Below are 18,335 nucleotides of genomic sequence, written 5' to 3'. Positions count from 1 at the left end.
ATGTCCAACAGCAGCTCCATCAGCCACTTCCTCCTGCTGCCATTGGCAGACACAAGGCAGCTGCAGCTGCTGCACTTCTGCCTCTTCCTGGCTGCCCTCCTGGGCCATGGACTCATCATCAGTTCTCTAGACTGTGGTCACCACCTGCACAGCCCCATGTTCTTCTTCCTGCTCAACGTGGCCCTCAGCGACCTGGGCTCCATCCTCACCACTGTCCCCAAAGCCATGCACAATTCCCTCTGGGACACCAGGGACATCTCCTATGCAGGATGTGCTGCACAGGTTTTTCTTTTGCTTTTCTTCCCATCAGAAGTTTCCCTCCTGACCATCATGTGCTACGACCGCTACGTGTCCATCTGCAAACCCCTGCACTACGGGACCCTCCTGGGCAGCAGAGCTTGTGCCCACATGGCAGCAGCTGCCTGGGCCAGTGCCTTTCTCAATGCTCTGCTGCACATGGCCAATACATTTTCCCTGCCCCTGTGCCATGGCAATGCCCTGGGCCAGTTCTGTGAAATCCCACATATCCTCAAGCTCTCCTGCTCACACTCACATTACCTGTGGGATGTTTGTCTTATTGTGGTTGATGCCTGTTTAGGATTTGGATGTTTTGTGTTCATTGTTTTCTCATAATTGCAAGCAGTGGGCGAGAGACTTTTTACTATCATCAGCATTGTCTGGTGGTGCCAAAGCTTGCAGCCACCTCTCTACATGGGGGATAATTATGGCAGCAATTAAAAGAAACCACGTGAATATCGACCACTGCGTGGCTTTGGAAGCTGACTGCCCTGAACCTTCAGCACCACCAGAGCTCTTATATGGCCCTGAAATCAACCCACATTTCAAGGAATTCCCCGTGAAGTTGCCTAACCCTGACATTAACCCAAGCCCCTTCCTTACCCAGATAAGAATCCTTGCATGGCTGCCCCACTTGGCACGGAGTTCCCATACTGTGAACAGGCAGTGGCCCCTCTCCCTGCCCAAAATGACAGTGCAGTAGTCCAGTGCTGGCAGAAATGCAGGGAGGCCACCATGGAGGAGGGAGACCTGGCAGTCATTACAGCCTGCCCAGTAATAAATGTGCCAAACCAACTGAGAGCTGGACTAGAAAGTTATTAAAGAACTGAGGGCACCAGTAAAGGAAGCAGCATATCCTCCCATCACGCCCTAACTTCCCTAGAATCCATCAGCAACTGCGTATGTGCTCGCACCCCAGGACTGGAAAAGTGCAATGAGAATTATTCTAACAGCGACACAGTTTGCATTCTGGCTAACCAACGGCAGAGGACTGTATACAGCTCAGGCAGAAGTACTGCAGGACAGAATTCCTCTAATCCCAGCTGACTGGAGAGGGTGTTTCCACAGTCCCCACAACCCAGGCAGGCCACCCGAGTGATGTGTGTGACACTATGGCTCACTGACCTCTGCAGGCCCTGGGGCAGCTCCTGGGAACAAGTACTGACTCTGACATGTCTTTTGGTAAGATTTTGCAGGGTCCAGTGGAGTCATTCATACAATTAATTCCTCGACAGGAATTGAATGAACAACTGCAAGCTATGCTCTCTTGACACGTCGATATTGATGAGGCCAGAGTTATCCTGCTGCGGCAGCCTCTTTCCACAAACTCAAATGAAGATTGCAAAAGGATCACTGTTCGTAACCCACATTCTTGTGATACAGTTAATGAGATGTTCCCACATTTAGTTAGGAAAGGCAGAGAGTGACTACAAACACTCAGTTGCCAGGATCCACATACCATCTACATACCTGCAAGTAAAGACAATCTGGCATGGTTGTTGTCAGAGGACACCAACTTTCAACTTTCAACTTTTTTAAGGTTACAAAACTCCACTGGAAAAAAATCCTGGAGATGATAATTGCACTCACAATTACTCTGGACAGTTATCTATCCATTATCCCTCACATCGTTTATGGACAGAAATGGGTAACCTCCTTCTCTATACAAAGCATCACTGCAACATGACCCCTGTCAATGGACCAACAGTGTTTTACAGACACATCCAGCAAAACCAACAAAGCTGCAGTAACTTGGCATGGAGGTGACTGTCCAGTGGCATAAAAGGGTATTAATGCTAAAGGATGCCTCTGTACAAAATTTAGAGTTGGCTGCTATCCGTTATGCTTTTCAGTTGTTTTCACAGGAACCATTTCACATCATAACTGATTCCACATATGCAGCCAAGGTTGTATTTTGTTTGGAATCCTCCTATTTATAGCATTTTAATAACTATCTTTTATTTACAGAGTTAAGAACATTGTGGACTTTGATAAACGACCAGCAACATGATTTCTATGTATTCTATGTATTTCTATGTATTTCTGTGTATTTCCATGCATGTTTGTTCCCACTCAGATCTACCTGGACCTATCACAGAGAGTAACAACTATGCAGACATCACTGTAATGGCAGGTGTGGTACCGAATACAGGCTAAATTGTCTCACAATTTTTTCCATCAAAATGCTCATTCCCTTCATAAACAATTTCAATTAACTTCCTCACAGGCTCCTGATATTCTGCTATCTTGTCCCTCCTACTCCTTTAGCAGGGGGAACTAACCCCCGAGGTTTAACACCAAATTCAATTTGGCAAACTGATGTTACCCACTTCCCAGACTTCGGTTGTTTAAAATATATTCATGTTTCCATTGACACTTACTCCTGTTTCCTCATGGCAACTGCTCACACTGGACAGAAGGCCCATGATGCCATCTGGCACTGACTCCCCTGTTTTGCCACTCCAGGCCTTCCACATACCATCAAAACAATGGACCTGCCTACAGCTCGGAGCAAACCCATCACTTCTTACAGCAGTGGGGTGTGTCTCACCAGCCAGCCATTCCACACTCATCCACAGGCCAAGCTACTGTAGAGTGTGCCCATAAAGCTTTAAAAACCATGCTTGAAAAACTAAAAAAGGGGGAATTGGAGTGCCCTCATAATAGACTAGCCAAGACCTTATACGTTCCCAATTGTTTAAATTGTGATTATTCAGGACAAACGGCATGTGAGAGGCAATATTCCTTTGTCACAAAGACTCATCCCAAACCTCTTGTGGTGATAAAGGACTTCCTGATTGGGGAATGGACTTATTGACATGGGATGGAGGTTATGCCTGTGTCTCTCTCTACAGGCCACCAATTTAAATGGGTTCCCTCAGGGTGTGTGCGACTTTTTATCGCACCATTCTGATTCTATATGTATATAGTTACAAAGTTATATGCCTAATTTACAGTTTTTGAAAGGCTGCTATAGTTATTACTGTTACCACTGTTTATTAATGTCTTAGAAATTGGGTTTTTCCTAGCAAGTTTCTTTTCATAGTTATTACTGTTACCACTGTTATTAATGTCTTAGAAATTGTTTGGGCTTTTCCTAGCAGATTTTTCTTGCTTAATTAAAAAAGATGGGGGAGATGTAGGGTTTGGTTTGTAACTGTAAAAGTGTTTAAGGTTTGTTCTCACCAGAAGGCCCTATGGGAAAGGCACAGCTTCAGGCTGGATGGTTGGAAGTGGATTGAAGGATGAGGCAGTTAGGAGTGAGGAGAGGGGCAGTTGGGAGTGGACAGAGTATGAGCAGGACAGTGACTGGGGGGCAGAACGTGTGGACAGCAGCACTGCAGCTAGGCCAGCCAACAGCTGCCTTCCCTCTGCTGAGTTCTCTTAGGTCTCAGTCAAGTTTGCTATGTCAGGTACAGAAGAAAGGTATATAAAGGGTGAGATTTCTACAAGAAAGTGATCTCCTTCAGATGCATAAGGGGGTCTGTGTTACTTTGCCTTGTTACACAGACTAGTAAAGAACTGTTATTCCTTTTCCCATATCTTTGCCTGAAAGCTCCTGAATTTCAAAGTTATAATAATTCAGAGGGAAGGGGGTCACATTCTCCATTCCAAAGGAGGTTCCTGCCTCCTGTGGCAGACTCTTGTCTTTCAAACCTGGACAAGTGCCATGTCCATTCTTTTCTTAACACGTCCAGGGACAGGGACTCCACTCCCTCCCTGGGCAGATGATTCCAGTGCCCCATCACTCTTTCAGTGAAGAATCTTTTCCTGATGTCCAATCTCAACTTTCTCTGGCACAGCCTTGGGCTGTGTCCTCTTCCTTCTGCCAGCGGCTGCCTGGGAGAAGAGCCGGAGCCCCACCTGGCTACAGCCACCTGTCAGGGAGCTGTAGAGTGTGGTGAGGGCTCCCCTGAGCCTCCTCTTCTCTGGGACAAACACCCCCAGCTCCCTCGGCTGTTCCTCACAGGCCGCTCGTCGCCTCCTCTGGACACACTTGGAGCATCTCAATGTCCACTCTAAACTGAGGGGCAAGAACTGGACACAGCACTCAGTGTCCATCCTCAACTAGACACAGCACTCAATGCCCTTCTTAAACTGAGACACCCAGAACTGGACACAGCACTCGAGGTGCAGCCTCACCAGTGCCAAGCACAGGGGAAAATGGTCCCTTGCTTGCAGGAGGTTCTGTCAGGTCACAGGGGAACCTTGGTGCCATGTTGGTCCAGAGCATCACAGTGCTCTCCTGAGCTCCACGAGGCCCCTCTGCGTCACGCTCTGCCGCCTTGGTGCCATGAGGTTTCATGAGGTGCCATAACCTCACTCTGGTCTCCTGGGCTCCCTCTGGCCCTTGTGCGTCACAAGGGACATCTGGTTCCATCAGTCTCCACTGTGTCACAAAGCACTCCTGGCTCCCACAAGGCCCAGCTGTGTCACACTGGGCCCTGGCTTCCACCCTGAGCTCTGGCCGCTCCCCGTGGCACCCGGGTTCAGTGAGGCCTAGCTCTGTCGGGGCTGACACCTGGTTCACACAGGTTCCACCCTTCCCTTGGCTCTCCCGGGCCCCCTGAGGCCCCGCAGTGTCCCCAGGGTCCCTTGGTGCCCATCAGGGGGTGGCTCAGAGCCTCTGTCCCCTCAGCAGCCAGGAGAGAGGCCGCAGGGACAGCATGCAGACAGTGCCACCAGCCCTGTCCCCATGCCTGTGCCTGTCCCTGCCACGAGTGCTCAGGTGACAGCAGGTGACAGCAGCGCCATCGGGGCTGTGGCAAGGACACGCCCCCTTCGGCTCTGACCCTGCCCCTTATGCTCTGGCCACACCCCCTCTAACTCTGCTGCCTCTGGATTGGCTGCTGACCTGTTGCCCCCCCCCTTCAGTGTTCCCTTGGCAATGGCAACACTTCCTCATTAGCATAAACCTCTTCCTCATTAGCATAAACCCCTTCCTCATTAGCATAAGCCCCGCTCGTCGCCTCGGCCCCACCCCCTTCGGGGGTCCAGGGGCTCCCCCCTCCCCCACAGTGGGGATTGTGCCCCAAAAGTGCCAGGGGTCCTGACCCCCCAAGTGTTTGAGTTCTGCCCCATAAGTGCCATAAGGCGGGGTCTGCCCAATAAGTGCCTGGGGGCAATTAGAAGGTGATGGTGGTAATTAATTAGCCAAAGGTGGGTTTAATTGGTCCTGGTTAATGGCAAGTTAATTGATTAATTGATTTGCGTTAAGCATTAATTGCTCCCAAGGCGGGGAGAGGGGTAATTATGCTTTGGGGACTTGATTGGAGGGTGGGGGAGCTTTGGTCCCAGCTGCGGCGTTGGGGGGCCCAGGGGGGGCTATGGGGCAAGGCTGGGGGGCTCTGTGGGGCGAGGGGGATTATGGGGGTCATCCCCAGCCCAGGAGTGTTTTTGGGGGGCTGGAGTGTGTTGGGGGCATAGGGAGGGGTACAATGGGGCAGGACTGAGGAGTCTATGGGGTAGGACTGGGGGGATTATGGGGCAGGGGGGGTCCCATGGGGCACCAACCCCCAGCCCAGAGCCCTGGAGTGTATTTGGAGGGACCCCTGCGAAGGTCCCCCCCTGGGTCCGGGGGTCCAGCCGTGGGTCAGGGGTGGGAGTCAGGCCCGGGGGGTGGCACCCACCGATAGGTGCCCTCGTACAGGAACCCCACCCGCCGCAGCAGCTCATCCGCCTCAGGGGGGCCCCGGCTGGGAAAGGGGGGAACACGGGGTCAGGGGGGAGCCCCGGGACCCCCAAATCCCCAGTGAGACCCCTGGGATCCCCCCAAATCCCCGAGACCCCCCAAATCCCCAGTGAGGCCCCTGAGATGCCCCCAAATCCTCAGTGGAACCTCTGGGACCTCCCAAATCCCCAGGACAACCCAAATCCCCACTGAGACCCCTGGGATCCCCCCAAATCCCCAGGACAACCCAAATCCTCAGTGGAACCTCTGGGACCTCCCAAATCCCCAGGACAACCCAAATCCCCACTGAGACCCCTGGGATCCCCCCAAATCCCCAGGACAACCCAAATCCTCAGTGGAACCTCTGGGACCTCCCAAATCTGCAACAGGACCCCCGGGACTGGCCCCTCCCCCGCAGGTGTGTCCCCCAGACCCCTAAATTCCTGCACCAGGTACCCCCCCCCCACTGCCCCCTCAGGTTCCCTCCCAGGCACTCCTCAGCCCCCCGAGGTGCCCCCAGGCTGCCCAGTCCAGCCCATATCACCCGCCAGCCCCCCGAGGTGCCCCCCAGGTGCCCCCCTCCCTCACCTGCCGTAGGGGTAGGGGATGGGGGGCTCACGGCGCTGCTCGATCTGGTGCAGGAGGGGGGTGAAGATGCGCCAGGCCTCGCGCAGCTCGTCACTGGAGGGGGGGAAGACACCCCAAAACTGAGCTGGGGGACCCCAAAACTTCCCCAAACCTCACCTGGGACCTCCCCAGGTTCACCTGGGCCCCCAAACTGGTCCCACCTCTCCCCCCAAAGTCACAAGACCCCCTCAAACCAATCCCATCTGCCCCTCCAAACTGGTCCCATCTTCCCCCCCCAAAATCCTGCCTGCCCCCCTTAACCTGGTCTCACCTATCCCTCCCAAATCCCACCTGCCCCCCCAAGACTGGTCCCACCTGTTCCCTTAAACTGGTCCCACTGACCCCCCCCAAACAGGACTCACCTATCCCCCTCTGTCCCACCTGGCACCATGTCTTATCTGTGCCTCCACCCTACATCCCACCTGTTCCTCGGTCCTACCTGTACCCACCTGTCCCCCAGGTGTGACCTATCCCAATGTCCCACCTATCCCCATGTCTTACCTGTGCCCTTCCCTCTATGTCTCGCCTGATCTCAAGTCACACCTGCCCCCACCCCGTCACACCCGTCACTGTGTCCCACCTGCCCCCATCATGTCCACCCCAGGTGTCACCTGTCCCCTCTCACCTGCGCACAAAGTGCATTTGGTTCCCGCAGATGACGTCCAGAAGCAGCCTCTCATAGGCATCTGGCAGCTTCACATCCTGGGGGGCACCAAGGTGGTCTGGGGGGGTCTGGGGGCACCCCCAGGTGTGCGGGACACCCCCAGAGATGGGGGGACACGTGGGCTTTGAGGGGACCCTGCCAAGTGTGGGGTTTGGTGATTTTGGGGGCTCCTCTGGGTTTGAGGTGGTCCCAGGTGTGTGGGGAACAACTGGGATTTGGGGGGACCCAGGTGGGTTTTGGGAACCCCTCCAGGTGTGAGGAGGCCCTTGAGATATGAGGTGTCCACCCCCAATTTTGGGGTCTCAATGTTCCAATTTCGGTCTCAACACTACAATTTTGAGTCTCAGTGTTGTGATTTTGGGTTCTAGCCCCGTTTCTGAGTTTCAAACCCCCACTGGGTCTCAATGCTGCATTTTCATGTCCCCAACTCCCATTTTTGGGTCCTAATGTTAGATTTTTGGGTCCCCAAACCCCATTTGTCTGTCCCCAAACCCCATTTCGGGTCTTGATGCTCCATTTTCATGTCTCAAAACTCCATTTTTGGATCCCTAAACCCCATTTTTGGGTTTCAGTGCTCCATTTTTGTGTCCCCAAATCCTATTTCCATGTCCCCACCCCAATTTCCATGTCCCTACCCCCATTTCTGCACCCCTAGCCCCATTTCTCTATTCCCAAACCCCATTTTTGTGTCCCCAAACCCATTTCCGTGTCCCCATTCCCGTGTCTCTGTTCCCATGTCCCCAGCCCCATTCCCATGTCCCCGTTCCTGTGTCTCCATTCCCGTGTCTCCTGCCGCATTCCCATGTCCCCATTCCCGTGTCCCTGTTCCTGTGCCCCCATTCCTGTGTCTCCTGCAGCATTCCCATGTCCCCATTCCCATGTCCCCATTCCCGTGTCTCCTGCCGCATTCCCATGTCCCTGCTCCTGTGTCCCCATTCCTGTGTCCCCAGCCCCATGTCCCTGTTCCTGTGTCCCCATTCCTGTATCCCCGGCCCCATTCCTGTGTCCCTGTTCCCATGTCCCCATTCCCGTGTCCCCAGCTCCATTCCCATGTCCCCGTTCCCATGTCCCCATTCCCACTCCCGTGTCCCCGTTCCCGTGTCCCCAGCTCCATTCCCATGTCCTCGTTCCCATGTCCCCATTCCCACTCCCGTGTCCCCGTTCCCGTGTCCCCAGCTCCATTCCCATGTCCCCGTTCCCATGTCCCCATTCCCGTGTCCCTGTTCCCATGTCCCCTGCCCCATTCCCGTCTCCCTGTTCCTGTGTCCCCACCCCCGCGTCCCCAGCCCGTCTGGGGTACCTTGTAGCGGCTGCCGTAGGTGAGGTCAAGCTCGGACTCCTCGGGCCGCAGGAACATTCCGGGTTTCTTGGTGTTGAGTTTGGCGTAGACGGCCTCGCGCGGCTGCACGCGCACCACCAGCTCGTTGCGCTTGCACTGCTGCGCGAAGATGTCCCCGGGCACCTCCCGGAACTGCAGCCGCACCTCGGCCTTGCGCTCGTTCAGCGCCTTCCCGCAGCGCAGCACGAATGGCACGCCTGGGGACAGTGACACCGTTGGCATCATCATCATCAATATCATCATTGTTATCATTGTCAATGTCATCATTGACATCATCATCACTATCCATCAACATCCCAGCAGTGCAGCACAAACAGGACACCTGGGGACAGTGACGTCACTGGCATTGTCATTATCATCAGTGTCATCACTGGCGTCACTGTCATCAACATCCATCACCATCCCAACACCTTCCCACAGCGCAACCCAAATGGGATGCCGGGGGACAGTGGCATTGTCATCATTGTCATCGTCAATATCATCATTGGCATCATTGATATCATTGTCATCAACACCCAGCAACATCCCAGCACCTTCCCGAATGGGATGCCTGGGGACAATGGCATTGTCATTGTCATCATTGTCATTGTCATCATCAACACCATCATTGTTGTCATTGTCAATGTTATCATTGACGTCATCATCAACATCATCACCATCCCAGCAGCACAGCACGAACAAGACACCTGGGGACAGTGGCACCGTCGTTGTCATCATGATCACTGTCATCATTGTTGTCATCGTTGACATTATCATCATCATCATCAACATCCATCAACATCACCATCCATCACCATCCCAACACCTTCCTGCAGCACAGCATGAATGGGAGGCTGGGAACAGTGGCACTGTCATTACCGTCATTGTCATTACCATCAGCAATATCACCATCGTCATCATTGTCAACATCATTATCAACATCATTGTTGTCATCATTGTCAATGTCATCATTAGCTTCACCCTCAACATCCATCAACATCGTCACCATCCATCAACATCCCAGCAGTGCAGCACGAATGGGACACCTGGGGACAGTGGCATCATTGGCATTGTCATTGTCAGTATCATTGTTGTCATCGTTGACATCACTGTCATTGTCATTCCAGCGCCTTCCCGCAGCACAGCAGAAACGGGATGCTTGGGGACAGCAGCACTGTCATTGTCATCATTGTCATTGTCATCAGCAACATTGTCATCATTGTCAATGTCATTATCAACATCATTGTTGTCATCATGGTCAATGTCATCACTGGCCTCTTCATCAACATCCATCAACATCATCACCATCCATCAATATCCCACCAATGCAGCACAAATGGGACACCTGGGGACAGTGGCATTGTCATTGTCATCATTGTCACTGTCATCATCAACATCATTGATATCACTGTCAATGTCATCATTGACATCATCAACATCATCATCATTATTATCCCAGCACCTTCCTGCAGTACAGCATGGATGGGATGCCTGGGAAGAGTGGCATGTCATTGTCACCATTGTCATCAACATCATCACTGCCATCACTGTCATCATTGACATCGTCATCATCAACATCCATCAACATCATCAACATCATCACAATCCATCACTATCCCAACAGTGCAGCATAAATGGGACACCTAAGGACAGTGGCATTGTCATTGTCATCATTGCCATTGTCATCATCAACATCCATCACCATCCCAGTGCCTTCCTACAGTGCAGCAGGAAGAGGACACCTGAGGGGTCATCATCATGGTCATTGTTGTCATTGCCAATATTGTCATCATCGTTGATGTTATCAACACTGGCATCCTCAACATTGACATCATTATTGTCAACATCATCACTGTCATCAGTCACATCATATACACTGTCAGCAGCAGCAGCAGGATCACCAACATCATCAGTCATTGACATCCATCAACATTGTCATCATCATCATCATTGTGATTATCATCATCAACATCCATCACCATTACCATTGCCACCAACATCGTCATTGTTTTCATCATCAAAATTGCCACCGTCATCATCATCACCAACATCCATCATCATCATCAACAGTGCCACCAACACTGTCATCATCCACATTGTCAACATCCATCAACATCATCACAATCATCAACACCCACCATCATATCAATGTCATCAACATCCAACACTGTCGTCATCAACATCCATCCACCAATGTTGTCATCACTGTCATCATTCACATCATCAACATCCATCACCATCGTCAACAACATCAACAACGTCACCATCCACATTGTCAACATCATCAACATCCATCAACATTATCACCAGTCACCATCATCATTCATAAATGTCATCACAATCCTCACCACCCATTGGCATCCCAGCGCGTTGCCCCAGTGCAGCACTTAAGGCACACCTGGGGCACCACTGGCATTGTCACCACCACCACCGTCATCATCAGAGATACTACCAGTGCTCATCATCTCCATTATCATTCCAACCATCATCATGGTCAACGCCTCTGTCATTCCCTGGTCATCAATTTCACCATTGTGGCCATCACCACCATTAGCACCATCTCCATCACCAGCATGATCATTGTCACTATCAACAGCACTGTTTCCACAACCATCACCATGAGCAGGAGCAGCAGCATCTCCACGGCCACCAACCTCATTACCATCATCAGCACAATCTCCATGACCACCACCATCATCACCATCAGCAGTGCCATCTCCATGGCCACCAGCATCATCACCATCATCAGCACCATCACCATGGCCACAACCATCATCACTATCACCAGCACCATTTCTCCAGCCACCACCATCACCAGCACCATCTCCACGACCACCACATCATCACCGTCACAGCCATGAATGTCACCACCACGGCAGCCTCTATCATCATGGTCATTGCTATCATCATCACCACCATCATAATCACAAACACAAGTATCATCACCATGGCAACCACCACCATCACAGCCATCACCACCATCACGCCCTCTCACCGTCCCAGCGCTCGTTGGCCACGCGCAGCACAGCGGTGGCAAAGGTGGGTGTGGTGGAGCCGGCGGGTACTGTGGGATCGTCCAGGTAGCCCTTCTGTGCCTCAGGGGGTCCCTCGGGGTTGCCCACGTACTGGCCCAGCACCACGTCTTCCAGCTCCACTGGGCTGATGCACTTGAGCACCTTCACCTGAGGGACAAGTGAGGGACACCTGGTTATGGGTGGGACTGGTTGGGGACGTGGTTACGGGGGACCACCAGTAAGAGCAGGCAATGGGATGGGGTATGGGGGATGTGGCCATTAGGAGATGTGGTTTTGAGGGGGTCATAAACAAGGAGGTGGTGATAAGATGTGGTTTGGGACATGGCCACGAGTCATGGCACTGGGGTTCACCATCAAGAACAGGATGATAAGACGTGATCGGGGCCATGGTCAGTGAGAACATGGCCATGGGGAATGTGGTTTTGGGGGGCCACCATCGTTAATGGGTGATGGAATATTGTTGGAGATGTGGCCACAGGGGATGTGGCTTTGGCAGGCACCATCAAGAACATGGTGAGACGTGACTGGGGTGGGGAGATGTGGCCATAGGGGGACACAACCCTGGGGCCACCTGGGGATGGTCCCTGTGGCCGTGACCGTGATGTGACCATCAGGGACATAAAGCTCAGTGACCAATGCGGTGTCAGGGGGTGGTGGTGACACCTTGGTGACACCCTGGTGTCTCTGCTGTCCCCACCTTCTCATCGCGGACGTCGTCGGGATCGGTGGACGCTGGCTTCTCCATGGCCACGAGGCAGAGCAGCTGCAGAAGGTGGTTCTGCATCACGTCCCTGTGGGGAGCCGGCGCTGCCACGGGGTCGGGGGACATGGGGGACGGAGAGGGGACTTGGGGACACCGGAGAACGTCCATCCTCACCGGATGATGCCGAAATCATCGAAGTATCCACCGCGGCCCTCGGTGCCGAAGGGCTCCTTGAAGGTGAGCACCACGCAGGCGACGTTGTCGCGGTTCCAGATGGGCCCAAAGATGCGGTTGCCGAACCTGGGGTGGGTGAGGGTTAGGGTGTGTCCCCATGTCCCTCCCCGTGTCCCCTGTCCCCTCCTGTGTCCCCAGCGCACCGCAGCACCATGAGGCTCTGCACCATCTCCTTGCCCAGGTAGTGGTCCATGCGGTAAATCTGCTCCTCGCGAAACAGCGCGCTCAGGTGCGCCGACAGCTCCTCCGATGAGCCCAGGTCCCGCCCGAACGGCTTCTCCACGATCACACGGTTCCACCTGGGGACACGGACACGGGCACGTGAGGGCAGGTGCGGGGGGACATGGGGGGACATGAGGGGACACGGGGGAATATGGGGACACGAGGGACAGGGACATGGGGGAGCATGCAGAGACACAGGGCACATAGGACGTAGGGGCACACAAGGAACATGGAGGGACATGCGGACACATGGGACATAAGGGATGTAGGGACAAGAGGACACGTGGGGACATGAGGACACAGGTACACATGGGGGGACAGGAAAGACATAGGGACATGGGGACACAAAGGGATATGGGGGTAGAGGAAATATGGGAGACATGGGGGGACACAGGGACATGAGGACATGAGGACAGAGGGACACATGAGCACACAGGGACACATGAGGACACAGGACACGGTGGCACACAAGGATACAGGAGGTGTGGAGGTACATGAGGGCACAAGGATACACAAGGGACATGGGGACACAGGGGACACGGGATATGAGGGACATGGGAATGTAGACAGGCAGGAAGACATGGGGATGTGGATATGGGGGGACACAGTAGGGACATGAGAGGTGACAACCCAACCTGTGTCCCTTACAGTTAGTCACCCACCCTATGTGTCCCATCCCTGGGTGTCCCCCATGTCCCCACTCACCCCTGTCCCATGCACAGAGCCCTCAGGTGCTGTGTCACCGCTGTGTCCCCCACGTCCCCACTCACCCCTGTCCCATGCACAGGGCTCTCAGGTGCTGTGTCACTGCTGTGTCCCCATGTCCCCACTCACCCCTGTCCCATGCACAGGGCTCTCAGGTGCTGTGTCACAGCTGTGTCCCCATGTCCCCACTCACCCCTGTCCCATACAGAGCCCTCAGGTGCTGTGTCACAGCTGTGACCCCATGTCCCCACTCACCCCTGTCCCATGCACAGGGCCCTCAGGTGCTGTGTCACAGGTGTGTACACGCTGGGAGGCAGGGCCAGGTAGAAGAGGCGGTGGGCGTGGTCCCCCCCGGGCAGCCCCCGCAGGTGAGCGTCCAGCGCCCGGAACGAGGCCTCGTCCCCGTACTGACCCCGCACAAAGCTCTGCAGGGACAGGAACGTGGCCAGGCGGGGCCCGTCCTCGGGGGTCACCTGTGGGGACACACAGCCACAGGTGAGACAAGGGACAGGGGATAGGTGAGACAGGAATGCAGCCAGGTGGGACCTGTCCTCAGGGGTGAGTGACTTGTGGAGACACATAGGCACAGGGGACAGGTGAGAGAGGGGATACAGGAACCCTTCTCTGGGGTCACCTGTGGAGATAGACAAGGACAGGTGAGACAGGAATGTAGCCAGGCGGGGCCTGTCCTCAGAGGTCACCTGTGGGGACACACAGCCACAGGTGATACAGGGGACACACAGGGTCCGTCCTCAGGGGTCACCTGTGGGGCCAGGGAGGAACAGGAACATGGCCAGGCAGGGGCCATCCTCAGGGGTCACCCATGGGGACAGACCAGGACAGGGGATAAGTGACACAGGGAACACAAGGAGCGTCCTGGTGGGTCACCTGTGACAGGTAGGGACAAGTGAGGGGACACAGGGGCACAAGGCCAGGCAGAGCTTGTCCTTGGGGGTCACCTGGGGACATGTGGGGTTGGGAGAGTTCAGGTGACATCAGGAGGGAGAGAAGACAGATGAGGACAGAATGAACAAAGAGGGACAGGAGGGAACAGGTGAGACCAGGAGGCATTAGGAGGGGACAAAGGGGACAGGTGGGGACAGCACTGTCACCTTGAGGTAGGGCAGGGTCTGCTCCCGGATGAGCTCCACGGTGAGGGGTGAGCGGGCAAAGCCGACCACGCGCGTGGCATCGGGGAGGAGCCCGTCCCGGAACAGCCACCTGGGACAGGGACAGCGCTGTCACCTGTGTCCCCAAACCCACCCAGGGACACCGACATCGGGGGGGTGCCCGTCCTGGAACAACCACCAGGGACAGGGACAGCACTGTCACCTGTGTCCCCAAACCCACTCGGGGACACCGACATCGGGGGCTGCCCAATCTGTAACAGCCACCTGGGACAGGGACAGCGCTGTGACCTGTGTCACCTGTGTCCCCAAACCCACCCAGGAACACCGACATCTGGGGGTGCCTGTCCCAGAACAGCCACCTGGGACAGGGACAGCGCTGTCACCTGTGTCACCTGTGTCCCCAAACCCACCAAGGGACACCGACATCGAGGGGTGCCTGTCCCAGAACAGCCACACACTGTCACCTGTGTCACCAACCCCCTGGGGACACCCCCAGCACTGTTACCATGCCACCCCCAGGGACAGCAGCCACCGGGGGGCAGGACAGCCACCTGTGAGGACACTGTCACCAAACTCCCCAGGGACACCCACAGCACTGGCACTACCCCCTCTGGGGACATCAGACCTCAGGTGACATCAGTGTCACCAACCCCCTCTCAGAGTGGTGACACTGGTAATGGTGGTTCCTGTCCTCACATCACCCTGGGAGAGGTAACACAGGGACAGGTGACATAGAAACAAGTGACACTGAGGGGACAGAAGCAGCAAAGGGAGGAACTGGGGACACCATAGTCATACAGGGGACATTGGTAGCCCTGGGGACACTGGTGCCAGCTGGTGACACAAGTGGCCCTGGGGACAACGGGGACACACAGCTGTGGTGACACTGGGGACAGCAGACAATGGGAGCACTGCTGACTGGTGGCACAGGGGACAGCAGTGACTGACATTGGTGGCCCCAGGGGCCCTGGGGACAGCAGTGACCCCAGAGTGGTCCCAGGGGCCCTGGTGATATTGGTGACCCTGGGGACAGGTGGGGACATTGGTGGCCTTGGGGACATGATGGCCCTGATGACAAGAGTGTCCCTGGTGACCGTAGGGACGGGTCTGGTGACCGTGATTGAGAGCTCTGGTGACCCTCATGGCCTCAGAGTCAGAGGCACCTTGGTGGCCTTGGTGACCCTGGGGACATCGATGGCCTCAGTGATGCTGGGGACAGGGAGTGGACCTTGGTGGCTCTGGGACCATTGGTGACCCTGGTGACAGGTGTAACACAGGTGGCCTTGGTGACACCATTGTTCCTATTGTCCCCAGGTGTCCCCTGCTGTCCCCAGGTGATCCTGCTGTCCTCAGGTGTCCCCTACTGTCCCCAGGTGTCCTCTGCTGTCCCCAGGTGATCCTGATGTCCTCAGGTGTCCACTACTGTCCCCAGGTGTCCCCTGCTGTCCCCAGGTGCTCCTGCTGTCCCCAGGTGCTCCCGCTGTCCCCGTACCAGATCGTGGGGTAAATCTTCTTCCTGGCCAGGTCGCCCTGTGGGGGGAGGGGCCGTCAGGGCTGGGGCCACACCCATCGATGGCCCCGCCCCACCCCTCCCCCACTCCTGGAATGTGCTGAGTCAGCGCCACCGCCCTCCCCCCCCCCCCGGGGTGTTTAATTAAGGTGCGTTGGGTAATGGGGTGGGGGATGGGCAGAGGAGGAAGTTGGGGTTCGGGTGGGGGAGGGGCGGCCTTGCCCTGGCCTCAAAGGGTGACCTGGGAGGGGTGGGCGGGGCACCTCGGGCGGGGCACCCCAACTTCTTCCCCTTCCCCTCCCCCACCCCCAGAGGCATCGGGGTGGCCGCCCCTTCCGAATCCCCCAGTGACCCCAAATAACCCCTCCCCGCCCCAAATTCCTTCATTCCCCCTTCCAGCCCCCCCCAATTCCTTCATTCCCCCTCCCTGCCCCCCCAATTCCCCCCCAATCCCTTCATTCCCCCTTCCAGCTCCCCAATTCCTTCATTCCCCCTCTCTGCCCCCCCAATTCCCCCCCAATTCCTTTATTCCCCTTTCCAGCTCTCCAATTCTCTCCTCCAGCTCCCCAACATCCCCCTAAACCCCTTTATTCTGCCCCATATGCCCTAAATTTCTTCTCCTAAGCCTTTCTTTCCCCCCTCCAGCCCCCCAGTTCTCTTTTCCAGGCCCCCCAATATCCCCCAAACTCTTTTACTTCCCCATGCCCCAAGTTTCTCCCCCTAACCCCTTCCTTCTCCCTCTAGCCCCCCAATTCCCCCCTAAACCCCTTCATCCCGCTTCCAGCCCCTCAGTTCCCCCCCCAATTCCTCACCAAACCCCTTTATCCCTCCTCTCAAGCCCCAAATTTCTGCCCTTTACCCCCTCCATTCCCCCTCCAACACTCCCAATCCCCCCCAAATCCCTTCATCCCCCCCCCCAGATTCCCGTCCCCACTCACGGAGGCGCCGAGGATGACGAGAACATGGGGGTGGCCCTGGAGGAAGGCTCCATCCCGGCTCAGTTCCTGCCGGAGCATCCCGCACACCTGCGAGCGGCTCAGCTCCCCGCCGGCGCCCGGCGCCTCCTCACCGGGGCCCGGCATCGCTCCTGGGGGCCGGATCGGGCACTCGTGGGGCCGGATCGGGCACTCGTGGGGCCGGATCGGGCACTCGGGGGGCAGGTTCGGGCACCCCGGGCAGGATTTGGGGAGCAGAGGAGCAGGTTTGGGCACCCCAGGGCAGGATTTGAGGGGTTGTGGGGCAGGAACGGGCACCTAGAGGGAGGGGTGGGCACTTGGGGGTTGGGATTCGGAGGTTTTGGGGCGGGTTTGGGCACCTGGGGGGCAGGGCTGGGCTGTGTTTGGGGCAGGGATGGGCACCTGGGGTGGGGTTTGGGACTTGTGGGGCGGGATCGGGGCTTTGGGGCCGGGATTTGGCACCTGAGAGGGGAGGATTTGGGGGATAGGGACGGGCCCGGGGGGGCAGGACACGCCCTCCCCCATTGTCCCCTGCAAACCGGCCCCAGCCCGCCCCAATATTCCCCCCAGGACCCCCAAATCCCTCTAACCCCCCACACCCAAGTTGCCCCCCCAAACCCCAAATCCCCCCCGATGCTCCAAATCCCCCAAATCTTCCCATTTCCACCTTCAGCCCCCCAACCCCTCGTAATTCCTCATCGCCCCCAGTTTCCTCCCGCTCCCCCCATAATCCCCCTGGAACTGGGACCCCCCAGTGCCCCTTAATTCTCCCCAAATCTCCCGATTTTCCCAATTTCCGCCTTCACCGCCCATCAATTCCCCCTCAACCCCCTCCCCAGAACCTCCCCAGACCCTCACGGACCCCTCGACACCCCCAGACCCCAAATTTCCACCCTCTCCGCCCCCAACCCCCCTCAATCTCCCCAAACCCCCCGCAGACCCCAAATTTCCCCCCATTTCCGCCCTAAAGCCCCCGACATCTCCCCTCAGCCCCCTCCAGTTTTCCCCTGACGCTCCCTCCCAGGCCCCCATGGACCCCCGGACCCTCCCAGAGCCCAAATCTCCTCACGAATTCCCCCGAATTCCCCCCAAATTTCGGGTTTCCCCATTTCCCGGTTTTCCCCGCACCTTCCCGCCCCGGCCGCTCTCGCGCCGCCTCCCCCACGCTCGCGCGGGTCCCCATGCCCCTCACTGAGGCCACGCCCCTGAACACGCCCTTCGCCCCTCATCTACCAGTCACCGCCGAGTCTTTTCTCTAACAGA

General features: G+C 56.0%; 2 protein-coding genes across 2 annotated transcripts; one reads left to right on the top strand and one right to left on the bottom strand.

Annotated features, from left to right (window-relative positions):
* On the top strand, positions 1–633 carry LOC136374838 (olfactory receptor 14C36-like). Its single transcript, XM_066340229.1, has one exon. The coding sequence runs from the start codon at positions 1–3 to the stop codon at positions 631–633; it is 633 nt and encodes a 210-aa protein (XP_066196326.1).
* A 4,814-nt stretch (positions 634–5,447) lies between these two features.
* G6PD (glucose-6-phosphate dehydrogenase) lies at positions 5,448–18,271 on the bottom strand. Its single transcript, XM_066340218.1, has 13 exons — positions 18,201–18,271; positions 17,055–17,203; positions 16,099–16,136; positions 14,589–14,697; positions 13,732–13,949; positions 12,693–12,848; positions 12,490–12,615; positions 12,310–12,403; positions 11,573–11,759; positions 8,560–8,795; positions 7,221–7,297; positions 6,557–6,649; positions 5,448–5,993 (listed from the first exon to the last, which is right to left on the bottom strand). The coding sequence occupies exons 1-13, from the start codon at positions 18,253–18,255 to the stop codon at positions 5,891–5,893; spliced, it is 1,641 nt and encodes a 546-aa protein (XP_066196315.1). The 5' UTR covers positions 18,256–18,271; the 3' UTR covers positions 5,448–5,890.
* Positions 18,272–18,335: the final 64 nt, after the last annotated feature.

Source organism: Sylvia atricapilla, unplaced genomic scaffold, assembly GCF_009819655.1.
Source record: "Sylvia atricapilla isolate bSylAtr1 unplaced genomic scaffold, bSylAtr1.pri scaffold_14_arrow_ctg1, whole genome shotgun sequence".
Taxonomy (NCBI): domain Eukaryota; kingdom Metazoa; phylum Chordata; class Aves; order Passeriformes; family Sylviidae; genus Sylvia; species Sylvia atricapilla.
The sequence above is the reverse complement of the archived record's forward strand: the minus strand, read 5'-3'. Positions and strand labels throughout refer to the sequence as shown.

Coding starts and splice junctions, on each gene's coding strand:
- G6PD (XM_066340218.1), bottom strand. CDS start 18,255: ATGGGGACCCGCGCGAGCGTGGGGGAGGCGGCGCGAGAGCGGCCGGGG. Junction 12,404..12,489: donor GATGATTTCGGCATCATCCG/GTGAGGATGGAC, acceptor GGCTCCCCACAG/GGACGTGATGCAGAACCACC. Junction 11,760..12,309: donor ACGACGTCCGCGATGAGAAG/GTGGGGACAGCA, acceptor CTTGTCCCTCAG/GTGAAGGTGCTCAAGTGCAT.
- LOC136374838 (XM_066340229.1), top strand. CDS start 1: ATGTCCAACAGCAGCTCCATCAGCCACTTCCTCCTGCTGCCATTGGCA.